The sequence below is a fragment of the Dipodomys spectabilis genome, unplaced genomic scaffold, assembly GCF_019054845.1.
Source record: "Dipodomys spectabilis isolate Male_0828 unplaced genomic scaffold, ASM1905484v1 ptg000219l, whole genome shotgun sequence".
NCBI classification, from domain to species: domain Eukaryota; kingdom Metazoa; phylum Chordata; class Mammalia; order Rodentia; family Heteromyidae; genus Dipodomys; species Dipodomys spectabilis.
Genome location: NW_024870896.1, coordinates 883,876 through 904,796, shown reverse-complemented (window position 1 = coordinate 904,796; position 20,921 = coordinate 883,876). Strand labels below are relative to the sequence as shown.

The 20,921-nt window shown below is 49.7% G+C and overlaps 1 protein-coding gene across 7 annotated transcripts in view; it reads right to left on the bottom strand.

Moving 5' to 3' along the window:
- Positions 1 to 4,626: 4,626 nt before the first annotated feature.
- Parp6 (poly(ADP-ribose) polymerase family member 6) overlaps positions 4,627 to 20,921 on the bottom strand; it is a 35,016-nt gene continuing 18,721 nt past the window's right edge. For 4 of the 7 annotated variants that reach the window (XM_042697357.1, XM_042697356.1, XM_042697361.1 and 1 more), the window contains 11 exons: positions 20,324 to 20,449; positions 19,033 to 19,098; positions 17,630 to 17,697; positions 15,716 to 15,764; positions 15,355 to 15,467; positions 14,694 to 14,766; positions 13,933 to 14,002; positions 5,896 to 5,975; positions 5,524 to 5,587; positions 5,283 to 5,367; positions 4,627 to 4,994 (listed from right to left, as the gene is read on the bottom strand). In XM_042697357.1, coding sequence (XP_042553291.1) covers positions 4,892 to 4,994; positions 5,283 to 5,367; positions 5,524 to 5,587; positions 5,896 to 5,975; positions 13,933 to 14,002; positions 14,694 to 14,766; positions 15,355 to 15,467; positions 15,716 to 15,764; positions 17,630 to 17,697; positions 19,033 to 19,098; positions 20,324 to 20,449 — 897 coding nt within the window. In that variant the 3' untranslated portion in view covers positions 4,627 to 4,891. Of the gene's footprint in view, positions 4,995 to 5,282; positions 5,368 to 5,523; positions 5,588 to 5,895; positions 5,976 to 13,932; positions 14,003 to 14,693; positions 14,767 to 15,354; positions 15,468 to 15,715; positions 15,765 to 17,629; positions 17,698 to 19,032; positions 19,099 to 20,323; positions 20,450 to 20,921 lie in introns of those variants that run through there. The other 3 variants (XM_042697359.1, XM_042697362.1, XR_006150215.1) reach the window with 2 other exon arrangements.

Genomic DNA, 20,921 nt, shown 5'->3' with positions numbered 1-20,921 from the left:
GGCCGGACGCAGAGGCGACGGTGACTGAGACCCGGGGGCCAATCCGGAGCTGCGGGGGGCGGGCCGCACCCCCCCCCCCCGGCGGGCTCCTCCGGACCCCGGGCGCCCCGCACACCTGTCGCCGGCCCGGGCCGCCCGCACCCGGCTCCTTTCCTGGCCGCCGGCCCAGGTCGCCCCAGCTGCCCCGGCCTTATCTGCACGGGAACCAGATTTATGGGTCCCCGGCGGCGCCCCCAGCCCCGCCCTGCGGCGGGAAGGCAGTGGGGAGGCGGGGGGGGGGGGGGGGGGGACGATCGCAGGCCGGGGCCGCCCTCCGGGGAGCGGGACTCCGGGAACGGGCGCCGGCTGTGCCCGGAACGAGGAAGCGCGGGGCGGGCCGGGCCCGGGGCGCGCCGGGAGGCCTCTGACCGGGTCCGCACTGGCCCCCCAAGGAAGGATCCATTCCGAGCCTCGGGGCCGGAGATCTACCTAGGAGGCAGCACTCCTGCTGTGCCCGGCCCAGGCGTGTCGGTCGATCCGGTGCTAGTGGAGTCTGTCTGGGCATTCTCCCCGCCGCTGCCCGGCGGGTCCCATCGCTCTCAGCGCTTTGCCTGCACCAGGACAAGTTTTCGGAGCAGATGATTTACAAAGTGGCCTGGAGTTCACTCACCGAGAGCACGGAGAAGCGGGGAGGGGGGGGGGGGGTGGCCTAAAACTGAATTGGTTTGCAGTTGAGAAGTCTATTTCTTCTATAAGCAATCGCTGGTCTGTTCTATTTATTTCTGTACCCGTCCTGGGTCTTGAACTCAAGCCCTGGGTGCTGCTCATGGCTAGTACTCTACCACTCAAACCACACAGCTCCACCGCCGGCTTTCCCCTTCCTTCCTTCCTTCCTTCTTCCCTCCCTCCCTCCTTTTCTTTCTTTTCCTTCCTTCTTTCCTCCCTCCTTTTCTTTCCCTTCCTTCCTTCCTTTCTGTCTTTCTGTCTTCCTTTCTGTCTTTTTTTTTTTTGTTGGTTAATTGAAGATAAGAGTCTCATGGACTTTCCTGCCCAGACTGGCTTGGAACCAGGATCCTCAGGTCTCAGCCTCCTGAAAAGTTAAGATTACAGTTAAGACTAGCCAGGTTGCTAGTCTACTTAGTTAGGGAAGTACTGGCTTGGTTAAGGTAGAGAGAGAGAGAGCAGGAACTTGGGAGGAAACAAACCAGGTGTCATCATTGACGCTCACCCTTCTGGGCTGAGGGAACACTACGAAGAGTGATGGACACAGAACAGTAACCCTGCTGGTGCCAAGCTAACTCACATGTTAAAGTTTTAAAGCATAGTCACTCCTGTAACCCCAGCATTCTGATTCAGAAGAATCTGATGGTTATAAAATTGTCATCCACATTGATGAAGGAGGGAGGGTCTGGGAGAGAATGATAGAACAGATGACACTGTACAAAACGACATGTAGTTCTTATCTGACAAATGTAAATGTCACCCCTGTGTGTATCGCCTCTATAATAGCCAAGCACATTATAAAAATAAGTGTCCTCCAGGAGACACAACCATCATCTCCTTAGCTCACGTTAAATGTGCATGCTGGTTTTAAGGAGATCTCTGTCTTGGTTTTGCTGAGAAGACAGTGGCAATATGGAAGAGCCCCACAGGTTTTATCTTATCTTTGTTCTAATTCTGCACACTCGCCCAGTGAGTGGCTAGATGCCATAATTTAAAGTGCAAGAATCCAGTTCCTTTGAAGGTGAAAGCTGGGCCAGAGAGTTCAAGCCTATGAATCCAGCTACTCAGGAAGTGGAGGAACTGAGTAGCTGGAAGCAACTCATTCAAACACAAACACACATACTAAAGGGGCTGAGGGTCCTTGCCTAGCAAGAGGGAAGTCCAAAGTTCAAACCCCAGTCCTGGCAAGACAAGCCAACAAAATGGCTGAGGACGTGGTTCAAATGACAGGAAAATTAAGACTTCCCCTAATGAGCTCCAAGCCAGGCCTTGGCTTCCAGCCCCAGCACTGGACACGGGGAAGCGGGGAGAACATTGAGGACAATGCTTGTTCTATAGGGTGAGGTTTGACCTCATGTTTATATGTGAAGGCCCTAGAAGCCTCCCTTGGAGGACTGATTGGTCTTGGAGGAGTGTCCTTTTTGAATTCAAGTTTGACCTTCACCCTAAACAAGTACCTGCAGTATCTGAGAATGGACGAGATTGCTCAGTAAGCCATCCTTGGCCAGAGGCACAGGATTTGGAGTTTAATGGTTTACCTGGAGTTCTTGTGATCAGGGGTGTGTGTGTGTAAGACCACATTGGACCCCATCCTGGAAGCACCAAGGCAAGCTTGATTGTGAGACCTGGGCCTGGCACAGCACAGCAGATCACCCGCAGGTCTTGGGGATGTCAGCTTTAAGGCAGAAATACTAGTCCAGACTTGATGCGCCCTTCCTAGAGCTAGACCAGGAGACTCCACAGAGGCCTTTCTCAGACTTCCAAAGTCTCAAAGCTCCTCTAACTCCTGCAGGGAAGGAAAAGCCAGCCTTCTGCGGTTGGGGATGAAGACAAGGGAGAGTTCATAGAGAAGACAATTGAGCCACACATGAAGGTAGGTGAGGACAGAGCCTGGAATGGATGTGTGGTGCCCCGGGGGCTGGGGGGGGGTGTGAACCCTGCAGGAAATATAAGGCTGAGTTTCTGATGGCCCGTGTGCACGCAGGTTTTCCCAGGCTCTGGTATAATGCCTTTGCTGCACTTGGAAGCAGGAAGCAGATATCCAGGAAGAACTGTCCCTGCCAAGGTGACCTTGTCACCCCATGTGACCTGCCACAATCTTTCTTCCAGGGAGGCACCGCACTGTCCTTTCCCCTAGCCCAGGCTCCTGGTGTGCACGTGGGAGTGCAAAGACCTTAACCTCCAGAGTACCCATTCCAAGGACAGGGCAGAGACTGAAGCTTTGAAACTCACAGGGTGGTAGGATGAGATGAGATGGGGTCTCTAAGATTCAGAGGACCAGATCCTGTGTTCTTCTCCCCGCTGTGCTTCAGAGCCTTACACTTCCCACCCACCCACCCACATGTCTGTCCAGAACACTGGCTGCCAGCTCCCTGACCCACTTACTCCAAGGACACCCTGGACAAGGGGACTTGGCAATGCCTTGGCTTCCACTGGCATCTCTGGCCACCGGTGGGTAGTGGGCAGTGCTGTGCTCCAGGGCTGGCTGCCTCTTCAAAGAAACTGGAACCCACCTACTCCCACTGCCCCCAGAGCCCCCAGAAGGCTCCAGAGAGCCATGAAGACCCTCCACCTCCCTCAGTCCCAGAAGCCAAGACATTCCCAGATGTCCATCCAAATCATCTCAGAAGCTGGCACGTACACAAGCCAGTAATGACTCAGCAGCCGCCTCCTGCCCCCCTTCCAACCAGAACCCCCGGCTGAGGCTCCTCCCCAAGATGGCCACATCCTCCCCACAACCTGAGTCACAGCCACACCCAGCCTGCACGGAAAAGTACCAGAAGAGCAGGGATGGGGGGTTCGGCCCAGAGATCTTGACTCCTCAGTCCAGAAATCACAGGCAGCGACTGCAGCTGGAGCTAATTGAATTCCTTTCCTGACTCTACCTCTAAACTAGTATGTCCAGATCTAAATGAAGCCAGTGGCCTGAATCCAGGACCAGGTGAAGGGCAGGCCACTGCCCACCTTCATGTGCCAAAAGCCTGGACCCCTGTGAAGGGTGAGGCCTGCGGCTCCCACCAGGCCTACACAGACGCCAGCTCCCCTCCCCTCTCAAATAGCTAGGCCAGGCTGGGGGGGGAAGGAGAGGGAGGGTCAGCCCTGCCTCAATTTCCCCTCCAGGCTGTAGGAGGAAACTCAAGATCCTGCCCAGCAAGCTGCCCAACAAGGAAGGCATTCTTGTGTTCATGAAGTTCAGATTGATTTGTTTTACCTCACCTTTAAACTTTATCAGCTACAATTATCAGGAACATCATGGTTCAGGCCAGTGTGGCAGAAGAGTCTGGGAGATTCTGTGAGGGGAAGCGGGGCATGTACCAGTACCTAGGCTCAAACCCAGGCCAAAAGTGTTATCCTACCTCAACAATAATCTGTGCAAGGCCTCGAACCAGTGGCTTACACCTGTAATCCTAGCTACTCAAGAGGCTGAGATCTAGGGCTGGGAAGGTAGCTCAGTGGTAAGAGTGCTGGCCTTGCATGCATGAGACCCTGGGTTCGATTCCTCAGCACCACATTAGCAGAAAAAGCTGGAAGTGGTGCTGTGGCTCAAGTGATAGAGCGCTAGCCTTGAGCTGAAGAGCTGAGGGACAGCGCCCAGGCCCCACGACTGACCAAAAAAAAAAAAAAGAGGCTTAGATCTGAGGATCATAGTTTGAAGCCAGGCTAGGCAGGAAAGTTTGTGAAACTCTAATTCTAATTAACCAGCAAAATGCCAAACAGGAGGCGTGGCTCAAGTGGTAATGAGCCAGCCAAACAAGCAAGCCAAACAAGCATGAGGTTCTGACTTCCAACCTAACTGGCAGTAAAAGAAAAAACAAATTGTAGCATACAATACTCCAGGAAGAACAAACAATTTCAGGATATACCACTCCCCAGCACTCACACACCTGAGAGCCTGGGGGAGCTGCGCAAACCACAGTGATCGCATCCAGGCCACAGCACCTTCCATTTTATTGTTTTATTTACAAACAGGGTGAAGTCAAGTGGGCAAGTCAGGGATTGGAGTCAGTCTGGGCATTCCACGCGTGGTGTGGATCCTGGGTCAGTCTCCACCAGGAAGGCCACCTCTTCCAGCCTTCCCGCCCCGTGGTAGCGGCCCCTCCGCTCCTCAGGGCACTCTCTCCTCTTGCTCCTGAGCCCTGTTATGAGGGCAGAAGGGTCCTGGGGAACAGGGTGGCGGAGGGCGGGGCCCTCAGTTTGTGTAAACCTGAGTTCCGATCACACGCATGATCTCCTTCTGTATCTTGGGGTCCTGAGTGTTAATGTTGGCATCGCCCACCTGACCATCCTCATATCTGCCAAAGACAAGGTGAACGTGAGCGGATGCAGGTAAACATTACCAGAGTAACAGGGAGAACTGTCAACAAAGTATAACCATCCCACCCCCAAAGTTGAGCCTTTCCCAAGTGGAAGGATTCCATGTATTTGACTTCTTCTACACAGACCCCAGCCATCTGTTCTCATCTCCAGCTCCAGTGCCACTCAGACGGCAGGGGCCAAGTCTCAGACCACAGAGCCAGCCTGTGCCAGAGTCATACACCCACCCTCCCTCCAGTAGCCCCCAGGGTCCCTCATGGGCTTACACAAAGAAGAACCGTGTGCAGACATGGTCGGACACAGGGCATACCCAGATGTTGCCATGCTTCTGGAGGTCCTTAGATGTGATCACTGGAGATGGCAGGGGAGGCACAGATAACAAGACACACAATTCAGCTCAGGAAGGGAAGTAAGGAGGCTTCAAAGCACTTCTGGGTGCATCCAGAGATGCTCAGAAGTCTATGTTAAGGATCCCCCTAAAACGGGAACTCTGAGCGACTGACCTACCTTCGCAAAGTGCTATACAGTTTAGATTCCGACTCTGCAGGAACCTTGACTGAATGGATCGGGTCTGCAAGAGGGAAGTAAAGGAGGGCAGAACCAGACAGAACATTAGAGCTTTCCCTGAAGAGCTGGTTAGTGGGTGATGTCTCAGGTGCCCTCCAAAGGTTTGCTCACATGTATAAGACTGGTGGGCCCAGAGCCCCAAGTGCTCCATTTCCATCTCAATTTAGTCTGGGCCTTTACTCTCAGGAGTAACCACACATGGCTCGAGAAGTATGTTCACTTGGGACCTAGCTGATTCCTTAAATCACCCACGATCGCCTCAGCCCCACCATGTTCCCGCCTGTCTTTGCAGGAAGGGCTGTAGAGTTGTACCTGGGGGATGGTATTCATCCTGTTGTACCTCTGCACCAGCTCGTCCTTGGAGGGCATCCTGTGCTGTCCTTTTCCCATTCCTGTCACGGAATAACAAAGTCCATTCATTCACCCATTTCTCTTCCCTCCCACTCACCTGTGTTGGTCCTGGGGCTTGAACTCAGGGTCTGGGTGCTAGTACTCCACCACTTGAGCCACAGTGTGCCATAATTGGCTTTTTGGTGGTTCACTGGAGATCTGAGCCTCCTGAATAGTTAGGATTATAGGTGTGAGCCACCGATGCCCAGCTTTATTCACCCATTTCTTTACCAAGTAGTTGCTGACGTGCCCACAGTGCGCCAGACACTGAGCTCGGGGTGCTTGGCGATACAGCGGTGAATGAACAAATAGCATTGACATGCCCACACAGGATTTAGTCTGGCAGAGATTACAGGCAAGGAACAAGCAATGGCCACACAATATGGTAAGAGGGGTGACGGGAGGGCACAGAGGCAGAGAAGGGATGCTAGGCCAGGTGGTGATGGGAGAGCACAGAGAGAAGGGGATGCGGCTAGCCTAGGGCTCCAAGACCATGTTCTGCTGCAGTGATTTAGACAGCAAGGAGCTAGTGGGGGAAAGGAAGCGTTTGGAGAAGTAGTAGGATACAACACACTTGAAAGAGAGATACATAAGGGACCACAGTATGGAGTATGGAGGAGTAGCAAGACGTGGTGTGGGGGCAGATACTGCAGGCTATGGAGACAACCGAGGCTTGGACACTTGGAGTGACAGGTGCCATGAGCCAGGAAGAGTGGCCAGTGAGTGGACATCTACACCTCAGGACCAAATGACAGGCTGAGACATGAGTGGAGAGACAAAGCAGGGCCAGGAAGATAAGTCAGATAAGAAAACCTGAGCAATCCTTCAAGAAGAAAGGAGAAGCAGACTGCTTCCACAATGGTGACTACCTGAAGACACCACCCTCCTTCCCTTAGAACATCTTCATCCTTGTCCACAAAGGCTAGAGAAAAAGCCGCCAGCCCCTTTGGTGTCTGCCTGGTCTAAATGCTAAGTCCTCACACAGAAAAGCCTGAACACTTAAGACTCAACCAGCGGGCTGGGAAGGTGGCTCAGTGGTAGAGCGCTTGCCTTGCATGCATGAGGCCCTGGGTTTGATTCCTCAGCACCACATAAGCAGAAAAAGCCAGAAGTGGCACTGTGGCTCAAGTGGTAGAGCACTCGCCTTGAGCTGAAGAGCTGAGGGACAGAGCCCAGGCCCAGAGTTCAGGCCCCACAACTGGCAAAAAAAAAAAAAGACAACCAGCATCTTCCTTAGTCAGATATGAAGCTGCAGCTGCACGTGGGTATCGTCCTGGCCTGAGGGCACTTTCGTCCCCATACTGAGCTTTAGTCCCATCTCATCAGCACCCCCCCCCTTCAGTGTGTGGGTGTGTGGCTTGACCCAGAAGGAGGTGAAAGGAAAAGGAAATGAGGCTATCATAGGACACAAGCAGGATTCCAACCTCATCGTTCTCTTATTATACTTGATTTTCTCATGCAGGTACTGGGGCTTAAACTCAAAGCCTCACACATTGCTTATGCTGGCCCTCTATTTGAGCCAAGCTTCCAGCCTACTGTTTTTGCTGGTTAAATGGAGAACCAAAGCTGGGTACCAGAGGCCCACTAGCAACTCAGGAGGCTAAGGCCTGAGGAGCAAGTTCAAAGCCAGTCCAGGCAGCAAAGTCCATGAGACACATATCTTCCATTAACCACCAAAATTCTGGACGTGGAACTGTGTGTGGCTCAAGTGGTACAGTGATATCCTTGAGCTCATGGGAAGTGTCCAGGACCTGAATTGAAGCCCCAGGACTGGCAACACACACACACACACACACACACACACACACACACACACACACACACACACACACACACACACACACACACACACACACACACACACACACACACACACACACACACACACACACACACACACACACACGAACTGATGATTTTCCTACCCTGGCTGACTTCCAACCACAATCCTATGGATCTCAGAAGTAACTGTAGCTGGGATTACAGGCATGAGCCTCTAGTGCCTGGCTACAATTTTCTATCGCTACTAGCTCCCTACTGCTTCCATCCCTGCAATCGGGACAGCCCTGGTGTAGTCGTGGGTGACATCCATTGGAAGTACATTCTGCACTCACCACCTGTACCTCCCCATGCTCCCACACTGAGGCTCCAGGACAGACGCACAGCCTGAACAAAAGGGAGGACAAGGGGGAGTCTCTCAGCTTCAATGCCAACTCCTTCAGTGCAGTCTGCACCAAACATTACAACCTTCTCAGACTGGATATCTCAGGATTCTGAAACTTCCATCGGGTTCTACTCGAGGGAGCAGATGGGGGATAAGAAAAAATAAGCTGACTCTGGGGGACATAGGGAAACACTTAAGACAGAACAGAGTCTTGTTCTAGGGCAATTCTGTTTCACTGTCTAATCTGTACTGACCCAATGTCACTCTGTCCCTTTCCTGACACCAGACCCTGAGAACATGGCAGCTAGAATAATGTCTACACGCTTCGTATCTATTGACAAGCCCCGAAACAGGGCTAAACAGATGGAACCCACCAACTCCTTTCTCATTCTCCCTCATTTCAACTGGCACATTTTGGCCAAGTCATCAGAGCATCCATTGGGCAAATGGATGTTTGCTATTTGTACTAGTCTCCACCTCCAAGGAAGAATACACAGAGGATTGGGGCAGAATGGAAGAAAACATACTGACAGAGGGCCAGATGCCAGTGTAACTACAGAAGTGGGACATTTACACACATTCCTTCCAAAGATATGCAGATTTCAACCTAACCCGGGGGACCTCAGACTGTGGTTCATTCGAAGCCTCCTCTGCCAGCCCATAGTGAGAACACCAGCCTAGATGTTAGGAGACATGGGTTCCAGTTACAGCTCTGCTCCTCAGAGCTGGACCTTGAAGAGGCAATGTAGCCTGCTGTCAATCAGCTTCTTATCTGTAAAGTAATAAGGAACTGGGCTACATGAGCTAATGTGGATAATAAAAGTCCTATGGAATTTCTGATCTGGGTTATGCCTGTTTGAAAAGGGAAGAGGGTTCATTTGAGGTGTTTATGTCATCAGTGACGTATTGAGGGAAGACAAGATACTAAAGGTATCCAGGTACTTAATGGTCAACAAGACTGCTGGGGGAAGAGGGGAGGAGAGAGACGGAATGGTGGAGGAACACAGAATGGATGAACATGGTGGCTATTAAAAGCCACAGGAGGGGCTGGGAAGGTGGCTCAGTGGTAGATCGCTTGCCTTGCATGCATGAGGCCCTGGGTTCGATTCCTCAGCACCACATAAGCAAAAAGAAAAAAGCCGGAAGTGGCGCTGTGGCTCAAGTGGTAGAGCGCTAGCCTAGAGCTGAAGAGCTGAGGGACAGCGCCCAGGCCCAGAGTTCAAGCCCCATGACCGGACCCCCCCCCCAAAAAAAAAAAAAAGCCACAGGAATCCCCACACTGGGAAACAGAGTTGAATCATAGAAATGCTGAGACAAGGATGAGGAACATGATAGATAAGCCCAGGAAAGTACCTCAGCCCCTCCACTTTGACCGGAAGCACAGAGTATGACTGATTCATTCACACATTCAATAAACATGGATTGGCCAACTTCCTGTGAGTCAATCATGTTGATTTAATAACGTTATTACTTTTCTTTTTTGTTGATCATGGGGCTTGAACTCTGGGTATGGGCGCTGTCACTCAGCTCTTCAGCTCAAGGCAAGCACACTACCACTTGAACCACAGTGACACTTCTGGTTTTCTGGTTAATTGGAGATAAGAGTCTCATGGACTTTCCTGCCCAGGCTGGCACTGCACCTCAATCCTCAGATCTCAGCCTCCTGAGTAGCAAGGATTATGGGTATGAGTCATTGGCACCCAGCAGGTTATTATTTTTGTTTTTGGTTGGTTGTGGGGCTTGAACTCTGGGCCACGGTGGTGTCCCTCAGCTCTTCAGCTCAAGACCAACGCTCTGCCAGGCACTGGTGGCTCACACCTGAATCCTAGCTACTCAGGGGGCTGAGATCTGAGGATCACAGTTCAAAGCCAGCCCGGGCAGGTAGGTCTATGAGACTCTTATCTCCAATAAACCACTCAGAAAACCAAAAGTGGCGCTGTGGCTCAAGTGGTAGAGTGCTAGCCTTGAGATAAAGAGCTGAGGGACAGTGCCCAGGCCCAGAGTTCAACCCCCATGACCTACCCAAAAAAAAAAAAGCACAGTGCCATTTCCAGTTTTCTGGTGGTTTATTTGAGATAAGAGTTTCACAGACTTTCCTGCCTGGGCTGGCTTTGAACCACGCTCCTCAGATCTCAGCATCCAGAGTAGCAAGGATTACAGGCTTGAACCACCAGCACCCGGCAGGCAGGTTATTGTTTTTTTTTGGTCAGTCATGGGGGTTGAACTTTGGGGCTTGGGCCCTGTCCCTGGGCTCTTCAGCTCAAGTCGAGCGCGCTACTGCTTGAGCCACAGCGCCACTTCCGGTTTTCTAGTGGTTTATTGCAGTTGAGTCTCACAGACTTTCCTGCCCTGGCTGGCTTTGACTTGTGATCCTCAGATCTCAGCCTCCTGAGTAGCTAGGATTACAGGTGTGAGACACTGGAGCCTGGCTAGGTTATTACTTTTTAAAAGACAATTCCTAGCGACGCAATCTAAGAACTACAAGTCAGAGAAATTTGGGTTCCTATTATTTTTCAGTGCCAGGAACTGAGAGCCTCATGCATGCTAGGCAAGTGCTCTGCTCAGAGTTACTATTTTGACTGTTTTCCTTTTTTGTGCTGGTGCTGGAGCTTGAACTCAGGCACTGTCCCTGAGCTTTTTTGCTCATGGCTAGTGTTCTACCACTTGAACCAGAGCTCTACTTCTGGTTTTTCATTATTATAATTAAGAGTTAAGAGTCTCCTTGACTTTAGTGCCTGGGCAGGCTGCAAAACACAATTCTCAGATCTTAGCCTCTGAGTAGCTAGAATTATGGATGAGAGCATCCAGCTTAAAGTCAGTATTCCTAGGATTTGTCTGTTATTGCAGCAAGCCACTGATGTCATTTTCACTGATGAAATCCATCGCCCAACTACCTCAACTGTACTTATGCAGTAGTGTGTTGAGTGCCTGAGCTGTTTCCAGTGCTGCTGCAGTGAGCATTCCTACACATGCCCATGCTGGTGCACTGGCAGGGAGAGCAACACCAGGCCTGCAGTGAGCATGGCCACACACCTGGGCTGGGACACTGGTAGGGATGGCAACCCCAAGGCCGCAGCAATCAACTCTTCAGCTGCAGGAAGGCAATGATTTCACACTGCTCTCCAAAATGATGTAACAAGTGACAGCCCCTCGGGCAACAAAGGAGATCCTGTAGACTAGTTATCTTAGGTACAATCTCAGGCACCCAGGCAGGCGGGACTCCTTTCTTTCTTTCCCTCCCTCCCTTCCTTTCTCTCTCCCTCTCTCTTGCTCTCTCTTTGTCAGTCATAGGGTTGAACTTGGGGCCTGGGCGCTGCTCAAGGCTAGCACTCTACCACTTTTTTTTTTTTTTGGGTCCGGTCCTGGGGCCTGAACGCTGGGCCTGGGCGCTGTCCCTCAGCTCTTCAGCTCAAGGCTACCACTTGAGCCACAGCACCACTTCCGGCTTTTTTCTTTTTTGCTTATGTGGTGCTGAGGAATCGAACCCAGGGCCTCATGCATGCAAGGCAAGTGCTCTACCACTGAGCCACCTTCCCAGCCCCAGCACTCTACCACTTTGAGCCACAGCACCACTTCTGGTTTCTGATGGTTCACTGGAGATGAAGAGTCTCACAGACTTTCCTGCCAGATGGCTTTGAACTATGATCCTCAGATCTCAGCCTCCTGAGTAGCTAGGATGACAAGTGTGAGGCACTGGCCTCAGACTCTTAAGTGCTGGGATTATAGGTGCACACCAAGCCCAACTAAAAGCAAATCATCTTTCTAAAAGTGTTTTGTTTGTTTTAATGAAGCTGAGGGTTAACCCCAGAGCTTCATCCACTGAGCTACATCTCTAGTCCTTTTTTTCCCCCCTCAGGTACTGGGGTTTTGAACTCAGGGCCTGGAAGGGCTGGGAAGGAGGCTTAGTGGTAGAGTGCTTGCCTAGCATGCATGAAGCCCTGGGTTCAATTCCTTAGTACCACATACACAGAAAAAGCCGGAAGTGACGCTATGGCTCAAGTGGTAGAGTGCTAGCCTTGAGCAAAAGAAACTCAAGGACAGTGCTTGCTCAGCTGGCACTCTTATCTCTTTTTTTTTTTGGGGGGGGGTCTGGTTGTGGGGCCTGAACTCTGGGCTTGGGCACTGTCCCTCAGCTCTTCAGCTCAAGGCTAGCACTCTTCCACTTGAGCCACAGCACCACTTCCGGCTTTTTTTCTTATGTGGTGCTGAGGAATCGAACCCAGGGCCTCAGGCATGCAAGGCAAGCGCTCTACCACTAGGCCAACTTCCCAGCCCTGGCGCTCTATCTCTTAAGCCATGTCTCTGACTTATTGCTAGATATTTTAGAGATGGGGTTTCATAGATTTTTTTTTGCCTGAGCTGTTGTTGATTTTGTTTTTTGTTTACATTCATCCTGGGACTTGAACTCAGGGCCTGGGCGCTGTCCCTAAGCTTCTTTTGCTCAAGCTAGCACTCTACCACTTGAGCCACAGCACCACTTCCAGCTTTTTCTCAGTAGTTTATTGGAGCTAAGGGTTTCACAGGGATTTTGAACCGTAATCCTTAGATATCAGCTAGGATTACAGACAGGTGTGAGCCACTGGCACCCAGCTGGCCTTCTTTTTTTTTTTTTTTTTTTTTTTGGTCGGTCGTGGGGCTTGAACTCTGGGCCTGGGCGCTGTCCCTCAGCTCTTCAGCTCAAGGCGAGCGCTCTACCACTTGAGCTACTGTGCCACTTCCGATTTTCTGGTGGTTTATTGGAGATAGGAGTCTCACGGTCTTTCCTGCCCGGGCTGGCTTTGAACCGCCATCCTCAGATCTCAGCCTCCTGAGTAGCTAGGATTACAGGCGTGAGCCACCAGCGCCCGGCTGGCCTTATTTCTTGATCCTCCTGCCTGAGACTCTTAAAAGATCTGAGATTGCAAGCATGTACTACCATGCACAGCTCACTAAGGATCCAGAACAATTAATTACTTTCATCAAGTAGACATGGAAGTACACGATGGTAATCCCTTATACCAAGACGGTGGTGACAAAGAACAAAAGCGGACAGAGGAGCATGGACATGAAGGCCGAAGAAGTCCACACCATATCCCTTTCCTGAGCACCCTCCCCAGTCAACTCAAAATCTTATTCTTGGTTCTTTTTTTTTTTTTTTTTTCCCCACCAGTCCTGGGGCTTGAACTTAGGGCGTGGGCACTGTCCCTGAGCTTCTTTTGCTTAAAGCTAGCATTCTACCACGTTGAGCCACAGCACCACTTCTGGATTTTTCTGTGTATGTGGTGCTGAGGAATCAAAACCAGGGCTTCATGCATGCTAGGCAAGCACTCTACCACTAAGCCACATTCTCAATGCCTTATTCTTGCTTATGACACAAAATGTTTCCTCTTGCATTTAATGGGACTTTGAAAATAGTGGAATGGTAGCGGAGGAAGCGTCTCCAGAAATGCAGGTGTATGCAAGAACCTGAGCCTGAGGTATTCCCAAAAGATATTCAGTCAGACAGACAGACAGACAGACACACACACACACACACACACACACACACACACTCTGTAACTGCACAAAACACCTTGTCCTACTTCCCAGCTATTCCTTAAGCCATCCCTACCATGTATAAAACCACTTTTAAACAAGAACCTCCTAAAGAATCTACATTTGTCATGAGAGGAAGTAGAAGGTGACAACGTATCTATAACTGGGAGGGTGGACAGAGACCCAGTGCTCACGATGGGAGGGGACAGCACAGATCACGTGTTCACAAACGGATGCAATGTAAGCAGAGTCAGGGTGGTTGGACAGAGCACGTTTCTTACCTGAGTATCCAAAGGAAATACTGGAGATGGGGCTCAGGTAGATGCCTTTGCCATAGGCTGCTCCATGCAGCTTGCGGGGAAACACCAGGATGGACACATGAGCCTGGGTCCTCCCATGGCCATACATTAGGCATCGACAAGGCTTATCCAGTCCTCTGTCTCTCCATCTATCTACCTTCTACTCATTGACAGAGAGCCAGGTGCCTACTCTTGAAAAGCTGATTGGCTGAAATGCAGACTGAGGTTAAACTGCTTTTGAAATGCTACAGATTAATGCTCTGCTGAGCTGAACTGGGCTGAGGAAGAAGAGCCTCTCAGTCACTTGATCAGCACCCATATTCTAGTCTGAGGCCTTCGTATATATAGTCACAAAACAGAGGAATTGCAGAAGAGGCAGCTAGGGAGAGTAACAATTATTCCTTGTCTCTCTCAGGGCAAAAGAACAGTTCTGTTTCCAACTCCTGAAAAGGCAGTGAACCTGAAATGAGCAAGCTATCTATCTATCTATCTATCTAGTGGGTTATTGCAACCCAGCAGCTACAATCAGTAATTCTGCCTCTCTGCATACAAGAGTCCTTCCTATCCCCTAAGCTTGAGTCTATAGCAGCCACATTCATTCTACAAGTATAATTCCAATGTCCACCCAGGGAAGCTCCCAAACAAGAGAGGTGGGAGGAAACTGAGACAAAACCAGCCTCCCAAACGCAGCCTACCCCACTGAGAGGGCAGGAGGAGGAGAGCAGAAAAGGGGCCAGCCTCACCTGCAGCTTGGTGTAGGATGCGTTCACCAGCCCATTGCGCAAGATTGAATGCCAGTTCTCAATGTGGGACCCACTGTAAGGCAGAGTAATAATCATGTCCAGTAACCAGTACGAAGTTCCCTCCTGCTGTCACTCACACAGACATCAAGGTGGGCATGGGCACAGGCTGTGTGTGCATGTATATGTGTGTGTGCGCACCTTCCATCTTCATTCCAGGCCTGTCCTCAGGTGATGGTCTAGGATTTGCCCTCATTTGTCCTATTCTCCTGTATTTCAAATTCAGCAAGTTCATCTCAAACTCAATAGACTCACTATTGAGCCCTAATGTAGCCAGCAGAAGACATCACAGTCTATCTTAAGAAAAGAGTACTAACACTTCTTCAAGTTAACCTTCAGGCCTTTTTCTCCTTCCTCGCACAATCAGACGTAAATTGTATGTTTCCCATTCTCCCAACCACACATTTTTACATTAAAATGTTGTTTCTCTTCTATGGCATCCCAGGCAGCTTGAGAAATGTGTCCTACGCTTATGCCGGGCCTCAACAGCAGTTAACAGAATACGTGCTGAGTACTTGATGGGCACATGCCACATGCACTCATTCACCTCGAGCTTGTGTTGTCCTCCCCTGCCCCCACTACCCCTCACTTCCCCACTCCTCACTGGAAGGCAAAGGTGCTGCCGTAGAGCTTCTTGGCGGTCCGGAACCGGGCCTCCTTGGCAGGAGGGCTGCTCAGCAGGAGGAACTGGTGTGAGGTGTGCATGAACTTCAGCTGCTGCCCAGGGTGGGGTGGGGTCAGGAAAACAGAGCAGAAATGGAGATCAGGGAAGGAAGGGTTGGGAGGTTGGGAACAGGAACTAATCAGGCTTGCACTGACTCCAAAAAAAGGGAAGTATGCATCGGCCTAAAGTCTGTTAATGGGGAGAGCTAGGCAGATCCAGTATCAATGTGGTCAGATGACTTAGGACACTCCCCCTCCAACTGCCCCCCCCCCCCCCCCTCATACTTGGCTCAATCACTTACCCTGCTGAGAGGTAGTTTGACAATGTGTGACCTGTTGCTGGAGATGATCCTGGGAAGAAACAGAGAAAAGCAGACAGGTTTGAGTAAGTGTGTGGTTAAATAACCTCCCCTGCTCCTGGAGAATGAGCAGATTCCTGGGCTGTCAATTTTGTGACACACCCAGGTCATGACTGAATATCACTCCTTTTGAGTTTAGATGCTGGTGCATAAAATTTTTAAAGAGAAGCTTCTAATCAGATGAGAGTTACATAACGGGATAAAGGAGAGAAAGGTTGGGTGCTGGTAGCTCACACCTGTAATACTAGCTACTCAGGAGGCTAAGATCTGAGGATCACAGTTCAAAGCTAGCCTCGGAAGGAAAGTCCATGAGACTATTATCTCTAATTAACCACCAGAAAACTGGAAGTAGTGCTATGGCTCAAGTGGTAGAGTGCTCACCTTGAGCTGAAGAGCTCAGGGACAGTGCCCAGTTCAAGTTCAAGCCCCATGACCAACACCCCCCCCAAAAAAAAAAAAACAAACAAAAAATGAGAGAAAGAACACGTATGAAGTAAGCTGCTACATCCAGAGAGAAAAGGATGGAACACAAAGACAAGGAGTCACCTGGGGAAGAGGATAGTGATAACCTGGGATTTAGACCTAGAACTGGGGCTCAGGAGCCACTGGGCCTGAGTGCAGAGGGAGCCAGGTTTTTAAGGATGGGGAGGAATAGCATGAACATTACTAACTGAGCTAAAGAATGAAGCAGAAGAAACTAGAATGAACTTCCTGAGGAGTCAGTGGCAGGAGAGAACAGATCTAAAACAGTAGGGCTGAGGAAGAGAGCACTGCCTCCCATGGTGGATGTGTGCCTCATCTGAACCCTCGCCATAGTCCATGCCTGGTCATTGCTTGTGCTAAGAGGGGCAAAGCTATTGCACAAATCAGTACCGATGCCAAGGCTGAGGAGAAAGAGGGCAATAAGCCAGCAGGAAACAGCAAGGAAGAGAAGCATAGAAAGCTTGGCTGAAATAAACTACAAATTCCTGCATGTGAGAGACACTGCAACCTATTTGGTAGTGACTGTAGTTAGCAACCATGTAACTGTATTTTTGAAAACTGCTGAGAGTAAATTTTAAGTGCCTCACCACAAGAAATAACTATATGAGGTAATGACATGCTAATTAACTCTAATGAGCCACTTAAGCTGCATCACATATTTCCAAATATCATGTATGACATGTGCGGGTAATTTTCATTCAATAAAAAATTAGATAAGCCGGGACCTCGTGGCTCACGCCTGTCATCCTAGCTACTCAGGAGGCTGAGATCTGAGGATCACAGTTCAAAGCCAGCCCAGGTAGGAAAGTCTGTGAGACTCTTATCTCTAATTAACCACCTGAAAACCAGAAGTGGCACTGTGGCTCAAGTGTTAGAATGCTAGCCTTGAGCTGAAGAGCTCAGGGAAAGTGCCAGGCTGAGTTCAAGCCCCACAACTGGGGGGAAAAAAATTAAAAATAAGCCAGGCACTAGTGTTTCATCCTTTTAATGCTAATGACTCAGAAAGCTAGTCTGTGCAGAAAATCCATCTCCAATTAACCAGCAAAATGTTGGATGAAGACATAGCTCAAGTGATAAAGCAGGAGCCATGAGGGAAGAAAAAGAGTGAGAATGCAAAGTCCTGAATTCAAGCCCTAGTACAGTACAAAAAAAAAAAAAAACCAACTTCCAGGAAACATAGTATGCTTAAAGAGAATTTGTCAGATAAATGTCAGTTTGTGAGCTCTCTGGAGGATCTCAGATCAGTCATGGCAAGGCACAGGATCAGCCATATCATCTATTATAAAGGATGTTAAAACTTGTTGCTGAGAGGTATAGGCTTTACATCCCATACGGTCCTCCTTCCCCACCCACCCCTGGAAGGCTGAGCCGTACCACTGTAGGAGAGGATGGGCGAGGGGGTCCAGCTTGTCCATCTGCTTCTTGATTTCCAAGTATGAGCCCTGAAAAACAATGGCTGTAAGATCACCTCTAGGAGAGGCGGAGCCCATGCACTTTCCATAGACTAGTGGGCCCAGGGCAGGTTAGCCACTGAGGGCCACTGAGAGCAACCGGAGGACAGAGGACACGGGGTTCCCACCTGCAAGGAGTCCCACACAAGTTGGAGACTCAGAAAAAAAGTATCAAGATAACCAAACAGCTTTATAAAACATGTAGATGGGTCTCTCTCTCTCTCTGTTTTTTTTTGTTTTTTTGGTCAGTGTGAGGCTTGAACTCTAGGCCTGGGCGCTGTCCATGAGCTCTTTAGCTCAAGACAAGCACTCTACCACTTGAGCCACAGTGCCACTTCTGTGGTTAATTGGAGAAAAGAGTCTCATGGACTTTCCTGCCCGGGCTAGCACTCAGATCTCAACCTCCTGAGTAGCTAGGATTACAGGTGTGAGCCACCGGCACCCAACAGGTCTCTATCATTTTATGCAATTCCTATAGCCATAAAAAAATTAATTGTAAATCAAAGAATAAAATCAGGGCTGGGAATGTGGCCTAGTGGTAATGCTTGCATGAAGCCTGGGGTTCAATCCCTCAGTACCATTTACACAGAAAAAGCCAGAAGTGGCGCTATGGCTCAAGTGGTCAAGTGCTAGCCCTGAGCTGAAGAGCTCAGGGACAGCGCCCAAGCCCAGAGTTCAAGCCCCACAACCAACCAAAAAATAAAAAATAAATAAAATAAAATCAGTGTCCCAGAAAGATTAGGGTAGGGAACCCTATGCTAAATGTTCATAGAGCAGTGCACTTCTGACAAGTCAGTCAGCTCTCCCAGAGCACCTGCTGTGTTCACATAAGATTTGCTGAGAAGAGACCTGCCCGGAGATATGAGTACAAATGAACGTTTACAAATGTGCAGTGCAGGTGAGGGATGGGAAATCTGGTAAGAGACAGCAGTGAGGCAAAGGACTGTCACTGCTCCTTGTGGCTGCCCACCCCTGGAAGGACAGATAATATAGGCCCTGGGTCTGGATCCCTACCTCCAAGCCCCACACCTCACCCTCCCAACCTCAGGCACAAGTCTTCCCCTCACCTCTCTAATCCCTAAGCATTAGGGAAAAGCCCTTGGCATGAACTTGTGAATGAATCAGCAGCAGAGACAAAAGCTGCAAGTGACACTAAGTGCAGAGAGTAAATAGTGTGGAACTGAAAACCAGAGAACAATACCTGAGAAGGCCAGAGGGACCCCTAAAGAAACAAGCAGCTTATCTAAATTCTCAGCTCACCCCACCAACTGCAAGCAGAACAGGCAGCTCAGCAGGCAGGCAGGGGACACACAGAGGGCAGAATACCTGCGTCATCTCCCGGATGGACATCACGCTATCCAGAGCTTTCTGAAGCCGCTCATAATTCTTTTTCTGTGAAGTATTAATGGAATAGAAGAACCAGATGAAGAAGAATAGAGGAGAGAGGATGCCGTAATTAAAGGGAGGGTCAGATGCCCAAAGGCCTAGGCTCAAGGAAAGGGTGCTTTCCTGAAAGAACACAAGTGTGAAACCAGCCAGTTCTGGAATTCTGAGATGGTCTGAGTTCTCAAGTGGCAGCTGGAACTGACAGGGCAAGCTTATGTCTTACCTGCTTGCCACTGATCATCACTTTTTTTGGGGGGTGGGGGGTGTAGTCTGGGAATGAAACCCAGGGCTTTGTACATTAGGTAAGAGCTCTATTACCAAGCTATACTCTAGCCCATTTACAAATAGAAACAACAAAACTAAGCCCACTCTCACAGAGGCATTCCGATGATTAAATATCCTGTTAACATGTGAAGAGTGCAGAAGAGTACTTGATACACTGACTACATGCAATGGCAGACTTTAGGAGTCAATTTGAATGGGCCATTGGTTACCTAGACCTTTGGTCAAATGTGATTTCTGAGTCTGTTTATGACATGGGTGTTTTAGGGCTCAGATTAACACCGCAATGAGCAGATCAAGTAAAGTGGATTGTCCTCCTTATGTGTAAGGGTTTCATCTGTTAACTGAAGATGTCCCAACTGCCTCTCAAGGAAAGGGTTTTCCTCCTGAGTTACAGCACCAATGAACTACAAAACTGGGTTTTCTTGGGTCTTGAGCCTGCTGCCTCTCAGATTGGAACTTACACCAATCCTGGTTCTCAGGTCTCTGGACTAGAACTTGAGACACAACTTCTCCAGGGCCTCCAGCCTGCTGACCACTGGAATTTAAACCTCATTCATTCATATATGTAACACATTCCTCTTTGTTCTGTTTCTCTAAGGAACTGGAGTAGGGTATTTTACAGGTTACCTATGCTACTTTTAACAGGATTAGGCAAGTGAAGTTAGGAGGCCAAGTGGCTTCCCTACTGCGTTCAATGAGGAGGCCTCAGACCCTCAGAGGGAATCCAGGCTTCTCTGCTTCCACCCATCATGATGGAACTAATATTAACTTCCTCCCGGACTTCTGACAAACCCAGCTATTCCTTCCCTGAAACAGCTACATCCTAGGATGCAAGAGTTCACAGGAAACAAGTCTTCCATTTCGTCTGTCCCTTATTCCCATTCTCCCTCTGTTGCTCACTATTTCTTCTGTTTCTTAGCCCTAATGCTCTTCCTGAGCACCATACCTTCGGGTTAAAGGCCAGAGTCTTGGGGTCCGTGGGGTCCACCACAGAGGGGTAAGGCTCAAAGATGATGCTTTTTCTAGGAGACTCTAAAGCTGCCCTACACATGGCCACCAGCAGATCCACAACCTGAGAGGGAAGGAAAGGGGGAGCGAAACTAAATGATGCTTCTGTGAGCCACACAGTATTCAGCATTTCTGTCTGCTGTTTTCCTTTTTTTTTTTTTCTTTGTCAGTCTTGGTGCTTGAACTCTGGGCCTGGGCGCTGTCCTTGTGCTCTTCAGCTCAAGGCCAGTGCCCTGCCACTTGAGCCACAGCGCCACTTCCAGTTTCCTGGTGGTTAACTGGAGATCAGAATCTCATAGACTTTCCTACCTAGGCTGCCTTTGAACTATGATCCTCAGATCTCAGCCTCCTGAGTAGCTAGGATTACAGGTGTGAGTCACCAGTGCCCAGCTGTTTTTCATTTTTTAAGAAATATGCTCATGACTTAGAAATTAGAGAATGTAATATAAAACTTTAGGTGATAGCCAAATGGTTAAAGAAACAGTTAAATATAATCCTCATATGCACAAACAAATCTCATTTCCTCACCGATTAAA